At 33.2% G+C, this 9746-nt stretch overlaps 1 protein-coding gene across 3 annotated transcripts in view; it reads right to left on the bottom strand.

Annotated features, from left to right (window-relative positions):
* Positions 1-314: 314 nt before the first annotated feature.
* The window catches only part of LOC150104278 (neuropeptide FF receptor 2-like), a 54422-nt gene continuing 44990 nt past the window's right edge, over positions 315-9746 (bottom strand). For all 3 annotated transcript variants that reach the window (XM_090396945.1, XM_090396946.1, XM_090396947.1), the window contains exons 2-5: positions 7847-8052; positions 6202-6384; positions 2934-3035; positions 315-1100 (exon numbers count right to left, since the gene is read on the bottom strand). In XM_090396945.1, the coding sequence (XP_090253071.1) occupies positions 798-1100; positions 2934-3035; positions 6202-6384; positions 7847-8052 (794 nt within the window). In that variant the 3' untranslated portion in view covers positions 315-797. The remainder of the gene's footprint in view (positions 1101-2933; positions 3036-6201; positions 6385-7846; positions 8053-9746) is intronic.

Here is a 9746-nt window from a genome sequence, read left to right as displayed (position 1 = left end):
CTTTTTATGAGAAAGAAGAATGATTATGCCAATTATATTTGAATAAATTCTTCCCATAAAATCCTGCAAACTATATTTTATACCCTAGATGCTATCGATTTAGTATTAACTACAAAAAGTTGATGGGTTTAATTAATGTAATTTTGTTGGTAAAAAAATGAACAGCAGTGGGAACTGGATATTAGCATCGGTTGCCTTTCACAGATATGTAACAAATAATATAACAAGTATAAGTTTTATATCAATAAACAAACGCTCTTTTAGAAGTTCTCGCGCTCTTCGCAGAACCTTTGTTGGGATTCCTCAGTGAAACATAATAACACTTTACAAATAATAATTACAACAACGACAACAAAGTTCATATTGCAGTGCTCCCTTGATCAAAAATAAATGCTTTACACCCAAAAAAATAATGCTATTTCGAGTTTAAACTGTAATTTCTACAGTACAATTAGTTTTAATAATAGACTGATAGAGTTTATTAAAATTGTATATTTACTTCAGCGTACTGTAGAAATATTTACATTAAATACAAAATTAACTATATAATAAATCGATGTAAAATAGCAATATTTTTTCGACTTCTTCATCAGAATTTTAAAAAATGTTGTGTGTGTGTGTGTGTGTGTGTGTGTGTGTGTGTGTGTGTGTGTGTGTGTGTGTGTGTGTGTGTGTGTGTGTGTGTGTGTGTCTCCTTCACACACACTAAGTAATATATAGGAAGCAATTGTTAGTTTCAATGGTCTTTTCTTAAAAGAAGGACTTTAAAAAATGAAGATGAAGCGTCCACTCTGTTTCTATCTTTTTAAAGTACTTGGACGTAAAATGATCTCTTCTGTTGGTGGAGTTGCTCGTCGATTTTTCTCATTTCTTGCTTGACCGTGATTGAAATTGGGATTTGGTCTTGCTTGAGGATGGTAACGAACCATTTGTCTTGGTGTTGGAGATACACGGTTTTTCTTAAAGCACTTGGGGAACAAAATTCTAAAAGCTTTTCGGAACGATTCTGTGTTAACTCCATAAATGATCGGATTTATGGCTCCATTAGCAATGGTCAGAAGGTGTGCAGGGAAGAAAGCATCACGATACCATTTGGGAAGCTGAAAGAACATACAATAAAAATTATTATTATTATTTATTTATTAATTATTATTATTATTATTATTATTATTATTATTATTATTATTATGAAATTATTTATTCAATTAATCGGAAGTATTTAATTAATCTCTCACACGGTAATGTTTGTCTTTTACGTATTGGGATCTCTCAAGTGTGAAATTGATAGAATAAAGATTATTTCACTACATTGACACTATATCAATCGACAAATAAAATCTTAAATAATGACGGCTTGGGACTTATATTTCATTTTCTGACTTATCGTTACAATAAGTTAGAAGAATGGGAGAACAGCAACAAAACAGCTTTAATCCATTTTGAATAAACGGTTTTCATTCACGTTACGCATTTGTGAATGAAAACGGCTGTAGATTAATTTAAAGTTTGAAAAGATACGAGTAAAGAAAAAAATAACTTACAAAAACCTGATATTTCTTTGATGTACAAAGTACAAGGTCTGTTCATTGACAAAATAATTATTGTCAATTATTTTGTCAATAAATAATAGAATATGTCCTCGGTGGCAGTGTTTATTTTATAGTTAAAAATGTAAATCATCACTCTACTCAGGATTTCAAAAAAAAGTAACTTTTATATAATATTTGTCTTTTGATTTGTTATTTTAATAATACACAAACAATTAATAGTGTGAATACTATAATAGAGAGAGAAAGAGAGAGAGAGAGAGAGAGATCTTGACTGAGGATATATTATGATAATTATGTATTTTTCATATGAAATTAAGAATTTTTTTAATTTGCAGTAGAAGAAAGACTTTTTTCTACTGGAAAAGAAACCTCATAAGTTATATAAGTCGAGTCATGTAACTCAAGCACATGATACAGGTTATACTCATCAGTCCTTGAAAGTAAGGATCACGCTGTTGATTCACGAGCTTTTGTTAATCCAGCAATCCTCACCCGAAGCTTGATATTGTGATGTCATCAAATTAACTACGTGAAGCATTACTATGAGGTGCAAATCAAAAGCAATCTCAATCTGCTGGACCGTAGATTATTTATACAGATAACATGGAAATTTACAAGAATCAATATAGTCATATCTTCTTGGAAACCAGATGATATGAAAAGCAAATCTTTGAATAATCTCGATTCCAAAATAATAATTTCCATAATAATTTTGAAAAGAAATATCAGGTTTCAAACATACGGATCAAATAGCTTCATGTCAATGTGTAACTCTTTACAGGTGTATGAATATAAACAGAATAGAAAAAAAAAGAATCTCTTAGTAATTCAGTTGGAAGGAGATCCGGTCCCGTAGTGTACCAGTCATGAATATCATGAATACACAATCGACACTTATGATTCATATGTGTTGATTGTTTTGAAGCACGTGTCAAAATCTCTTTTTATTCGTAATAAATTTTACTGACTGTGTTTTTGTTTTTGATTAAACTGTCCGTTCGTTTACTTTTCTGTCAAAATATCTTTCTATTACTTTCATATAACTTAATCGTGTGTAACGTATGCTGGTATTTAAAAAATGGTATTGATTATTTACTATTTAATAACAATGAAATTATTTTCGAATTGGTAAGGCCTCAGATATGAATTTATTTTTAAACAACAAAAATGACGTCGTTTTTCTTAAATTAGCATTTTGAATAATTATTGCATTGATAATTAGAACAGGAAAGACATATGGTCATAATGTTGTTTGCAACATAATTTTCAGACGTTTTCGATTTTTTTTAAATTACTTCATTCTGCTATTTACTGCCATTGAAACTGTGGACGGTCGGATATTTTTGGAATTTTTCTACACAAATAATTAAAGTCGAATCTTACCTCATCATTGCTGTTTTTGAAGTGGCGAAAAAGGATAAGTCCTTGAAGTAAAGACCAACAGAATATGAAATTCAGTAGATAAATAAATAGCATCTGTATTACCTAAAAATATAAAAATCCTTAAGAATAACTGTATCTATTTAGATGAAATGCAAACTTTTAAAGAAAATCTAAAAGCAACAGCAAACAACAACAAAAAAAGTTCAAAGCAAAGGCAAGTAGTCATTTTCTTTAAGTGATCCTTATTTGATATACGTTGAATATCTTTGCCTCGAGGATGTGAAAAACAACTCTTTGTCGCTCTCATTTAATGAATTAATAACTGTTATAATACGAAAAAAGATTATATGAAAAAAGAAACCTGATCAATGGGAAATTTGAAAAACGTTTTGATCATAGAAATCATATCATTGTACTGTATTGATAAAGCAACAGTTTGCTGTAATAAGTTAATTTTGCAACTTATCCCAATTATGAAGTTGATCCTTTAATGTTTACTGATTTTTATCCATATTAGTTTTATATGGGTCTGTTAAAGGCACCATCATCGTTATAGACTATCAGGATGCACCATTAGGAGGCAATCTACTTTACACCCAAGTCTTGCCCTAAGCCGACGTTATAATTTTCTAAGTGGAGCTGTATAAGGTTCAAACTGGGACTATACAGCCCAGTCTAACTTTCCACTTCCATTCTTTCGAACCATATCGTCACTGTCTCTTGTAATAAGATATGATACATGATAATGAATATTATCATGTTAATATTCAAACTATGAAGCTTAGATAAAATAGACACATAACAGACTGAAATTATCCATACTATCAACACAGCTTTAGATTTTTTTTTTTTTTTGGACAGGACGACAACGGATCCTATTACAAACCAGGAGAAGTAATCTCATAGCACAGCTCTACTGCCACTGTACTTAATAGCTAGGATTAATATCAATGGATTAATAACATTCTCAACGAAGACTTCATATGCAAATACACTCCTATTTGCAGAAGAACGTACATGGTAATTCGCTAATCTATATCATAACTTTCCAATGATTTAATCTCCAACCAACCATGGTTGTCTTTTCCGCAGCAGCCGTTCAATGAAAACCACAGAATGGAATTCCGTATTTTTCTACTTGGCCGTCTCGGTAAGGCTGGCGAGTAGAGAGCATACACCGCTTGGAAAGAAGCCAACGGACACATTAGTGTGAGGAACAAACAGCCATGGAATCCACCTTAATAAGATGTAGGACCACCTTTCGCTGCGATAAATGCAGCAATCCTACGGAGTATACACAAGCGTACGATAGCGACCAATGGGAAATTTGGACCATTCTTCCTGAATGAACGTAATGAGTTCCTGGACTGTTGTAAAGAGGACGTCACTTGACCTCATCCGACGCTCTATTTAATCCACTATATATTTAGTAGGATTGAGATCAGGGCCTTGTGGAGGCCAGTCAAGTGTGGTGATGTTCATGTCCACAAACCACGCAGTTAAAGTGCAGCCTTATGACAGGGTGCATTGTCTTGCTGAATGAAACAATGGTTATTTCCGTTGAAAGCATTGCATTTGTCAGATTTTTCAGATATCTCTCGGAGTTCAATGTTCATGCCCCCCACCCCCCAAACAGTGGTCCGGGGCCAAACCAATCAAAACCGTACCTTCACATCGCCATCTCCGAATTTCATAGTTGGGGTTATGCACTCTGGTAAGAGACGTTCACCGAGCTTCCGCCACACTCACACCCGTTCTTCTGCTCGGTAGAGATGTAGCGTAATTCTCTCCATAACACAACTTTCGAAGCTTCCAAGTCACACTTTACATGCTTTTAGCACCATTCAAGACGAAGTTGCGTTGGTTCGGGTAATGTGGTGTTTGAATATTCAAGTCCTAGCATGGAAATCCATGTTGTGAGTCTCTGATCTGAATGTTTGTGTGCAGATTCGTGTTCTAGTCAATGTCAGGACGTTTGAACGTTCTGGTCATCGACTCCTCATTGAACGTTTTGGCCAACGAATGGCGGTTTTTACATATTATCCTTAGTAACACCCTAAAGACAGCTCGGCGAGTGTGGAGAGTCGTTCACTGCAGCACCTACAGTTGACTCCTGCGCTTCCATCATAGTATACTATCACTGATTGCTGACCTGGGATGGCTCAATTTGTGAACAATTTGCCGAACAGATAGGCCTCCAACATGGCATCCTATCACAACGACTCTTTCAAATTCTGTCAGTTCTCTTCTCGTACTGACTTGAGAGCATCATATTCCTACAATTTATACCGTTTACAAACACGTCATATGGCACATGCACCTTGCCGATTGAAGTGTTCTTTGACTTCCCCCCTCCCCCCAGGTTGTGTACAGTAAGATGGGTACGTATTCTGCTCGTAGGGGAATCTAACTTACATGCAAGTACTCATTCGTACTTTCATTTCATTGTTTCCCGAGTCTAGATCAGAGGAGCATTTTACTTACAATTATAACGTTTTCTATATATCACAGCTATATTACTATCAATAAGGATTAGTATTATAACTAAGATGAAAAGACAAACAGCTATTTTTTCTGGCGAAGTTAATTAAATTAAATTAACTCTTAGATCGTAGTTTTCGATCTTAAAGTTTCACACGCTGGCTGTAAAATAATTAGGGATTTCTATCCCCTTAATTTAAGGATTAGTATTGTTGTGTGGCTTTGAGAATACTAGTTAAAAAAGGATAGCAGACCTGAATCTTAAAGTCAGTTCACATAATTTCCAGAATATCTTTGAAGATACCTTTTGTCATAACATTCAGACATTATATCCGTTTATGTTTCACTTCAGATCTCACTGTGTGTCGGGTTAATAAAGTTTTATGAAATAGTGTTTTTGCGTGTTACCGATAAAATGTAGAATCCTATCCGAGTGTGGCCTATGTTTAAATGTCTTTAGCTAATAGATGACTTTTCTTTACTGTAGTGAGACCATCATACTGCTTACTGACCACCGGAAAAGTCTATCTTTGGTCTGTATAGAAGGCAATTCTTGAATTATCTTGCTCTTAGCTCAATCCTGTGCTGAATGTACAATAAATTTACGGTCTTAATGCGTTCACGTAAAAAAGAAGAGGCATTAGTAATGGGAACGAAGTCCCTTTTAACTTCGTTGTAATGTAGAAATCAAAATCAAAAAAAGAATAAGAAACTATTCTTTTTTATTTGCACATATTAACTGAAGCAATGCATATTATTAAGAAGAAGATATTTTCGACAAAATTACCTTTCTTCGATATCGTATTTTAAGAGGATGTTCCCTTAAAAAGAGTATGTGTTCATATTGATCTAGTTTGCATATAATTACAGAATAGGCAACTGTCATGGACACTATTGGGAGGTAACACAAAGGAATTAGAATGATAGGCCAGTAGTACTTCGTTTTCCCTGTATCTTCACTGCAAAATATCTGAAAGGAAAGGCAACTACTTCAACCTATATCATAAAAACATATCAAATAACCTAAATGGAGTACAAATGTATTAAAAAAATAAAAATTTAGGAATAGCATGAAACAACTGAAAATTTTAACATAGTATTACACCCCCTCCACACACACACAAAGAAGTTTTATTTGAGATCAGTTTCTTGATTGGTAATAATAATAATTATCAATAAAGAAGCCCAGAAGCTATTGTAATACTGTATTACAACAGTTTAGATCCTATTAGAATGAATTTTTCATTTCTCAAGAAACAAAATGTAATAAATGTATTTTAATTATTTAATTTTTAAACGTTAAAGCTGTGAGAATATTCCACTCTTTACCATCCTCTTGAATACACTAGTTTATGAGGTCTTTACTAAAATTTGTGCGATGTACACATACCGGCCGCTGAATTAGAAACTTTTATTTTACGTATACGCATGCAAATGCCAATACCGATCCTCTTCAGTTCCCTGCGCATATGAGTCGGGAACAGCCTTCATTAAATACTTCGGTCAGTTGTTGCTCACAGCAAGTTCTGTTTGTCCATACAAGCTTTCTCAAACGACGGCAATTTCTTTCCTGAAAGACTGTCTTAGAACCACACTTGTCACCTCTTAGACAAGCAATGTGGATTATTTTTCCACTAATTAAACACCCAGGATATCTCACCTTTTCAAAGAAACCAATCAGTACTGCTTTCAAAATCGTGGCTCCAGCTGGATCGGCACCCACAATAAGTCCTGTATCCAACTCCGAAAGATTCTTTGTTTTTCCCATTACGAACAACACTTTTGACGATTACTGATATCAGCAGCATTCTTAAATAGTTGCCTAGAACAGGTGGTGATGCACGTAACCAAGTAAAGGTTTTTAATTAAGTGGCCGGTATGTGCATTTGAATTTCCGTTTAAGCTGGAAAATTTATTTCCAGATTAGATACAAATTCAACCTATTTATGTACCTGTGACCATTTAAGTACCTGATTTATAACATTATTATTATTATTACATCAACTCTCCTGGAGTCAAAGACTCATCGAGAGAGAGAGAGAGAGAGAGAGAGATTGATACTATTAACAATTACAAAAATTATACAAGAAACATACATTATATTACATTGTATACACATTAATTTTAATTGTGCAAGTTTCGCGGTATTTGTAATTTATAAAAATATTGCTTCGGATTTTTCTGTATGTTCATTTATAATAATAATCATGTCTGATTACTGCCACAAGATTATTATTTATAACTCTTAATTATTTATAATAAGATTGAACTAATACTGAACAAAGTGTGAAACTCTATGCCGTTTTGGTTCTGAAAAACAGAAATCTCAATTGCATCTAAAATAAACAAGTTATCGAGATGCTTTCAGAAAACTGACTTAATTATATTATTAATTATTAATTAGTTATGCGCTATTTGCTTTCGAAGTTTACCTCTAGGTAATCAGCCCATTGGCGTTGTATCAGATGACGAGATAGACCAAGAGGAATGGAACATCCAATAGCTGCAACCCATATGACTATTATGACAACTATTCCAATCTCTTTGGTCATTCTTGGAGAGAAGGGATAAATAATGCCTAGTAACCGATCGCATGATATTACGACCAGAGAGAAATCACTTGATAATAGAAATGTTACTGAAAGAGAAAAGAAATAAATGAAGAATTGATTGGAGAATTAATGACAAGCTCCCTGGTAAGTAAGTAATATTAGAAATATTACTTACTTACCAGGGAGCTTGTCATGTGTGATATTCAGTTATCACTAACAAGCTATATTTGAAATAATCCTTTAATAATTGAATTTAATTTTCTGTAATCTAACCGGAGATTTTCACAAAATATTTTGTTATGTATCACACTAAATGGAAACATCAAAATTTTTGTTTAGATGTTTCTATTTAGTACGTCTGTTTAAAACTGATAAAAATTATGTCGCGATATTTAAATAGTTTTCTTATGACAGTCACACTAATGAAATGTTATAAATTGACAGCGCATTAGAAACGTGTAGGCGTTCTAATGTGCTGTCAAGGCGAAGGAGAGCCAATGTAGTATATCGGACTACAAAAGTAGTAAATCGGAACCACCCTCTGATGTATGGATAAACAAGATAGGTGATTTTGTAAAAATAATAATAAACTGTTTGTTGAATGAATAAGGTCTCAGCTTTGTAGCTATTTGTAGTGCGTCCGAATATTAGTGTGACCTAGTCACTGTGAATGTCTTTATGTGATATATGACAAATTATCAGTTCACTTACTGGAGCAGGTCTCCAGCAAGCAGCTTTGAATGATTTTCATGTCCGTTCTCTAGATCAGTACTAGTTCTCGCCTAATTTGTCGAGAAACGTTTTAATTTTATTTGGAATTATCAAGTCACTATACTTATAAAAACATTTCCACTTTATGTACACATACTATTCATTGCAGTTGAACAATGTATACGAAATTATTATAAGTGAACTGTGTGTAATGGAATGCTTTTTCAATCATCAGCTGAATATGAATTTGTCATTAGCAATCAAAAGACTGCGTTATGGTCAGCAACATAAGTTTCGATTGAATGCAGCAAGTGAGTATGCATTAAAAGCAATTTGATCTAGGCACGACATTTGTATGAGAGACAGAACTTAAATGCAATAGCAATGTTTAATTCTAAGCCATTTGTTTCAAATTTCAAAAGGGATTCGTTTACTACCCTTCTTATCTTTGAGGTTCAGGAGTGGACTGACGGTTAGATGTCAGACCGAATGACGAACATCATCTACCATCTGAATGAAGTATGATAGAAAATACATTTTTTTTCCACAGATGGAAATATAATATCTTGTTTGCTGATAATCAGGAAATCATATCGAATGAAAGTGAAAACAGAGGCTGAGCGCGTTACATGGGGAAGTTATTCAAGAGTTTAAAATAACTTGAAAAATTTCGTAATCAGCATGGAAATGAATTATTGGATGAATACAAGACGAGAATTGTGTAATTGTTAAATATTCATGTTTATTGGTTTAAACATCAATCATTCAACTTCGATATCAAAAGAAGAAAATGTGTGAAGGGAAAAAAAGGATTATGTGAATGCTGAGTCCAATTCTGTGTAGTAATATCACATCATGTACAAAAAAAACAAAAAAAAAACAAGTTTATGATGTCACTACATAATAATCACGTAATTTCCAAGGAAAGCTGCAGTATTTCACTCTAATCTGTTTTAGAATCTTATAAAATAGCTTATATTTTCTTTTAAATTTAAAACTATTTAAAATTAAAATTTTAATTACAGCCTACTTTAGACTGGAAATTTCAATAAAGTTTATAAGTTTTATA

This window comes from Typopeltis vanoorti, chromosome 8, assembly GCF_054136105.1.
Source record: "Typopeltis vanoorti isolate ZY-2024b chromosome 8, IOZ_Tvanoo_1.0, whole genome shotgun sequence".
Classification (NCBI taxonomy): domain Eukaryota; kingdom Metazoa; phylum Arthropoda; class Arachnida; order Uropygi; family Thelyphonidae; genus Typopeltis; species Typopeltis vanoorti.
The sequence above is the reverse complement of the archived record's forward strand: the minus strand, read 5'-3'. Positions and strand labels throughout refer to the sequence as shown.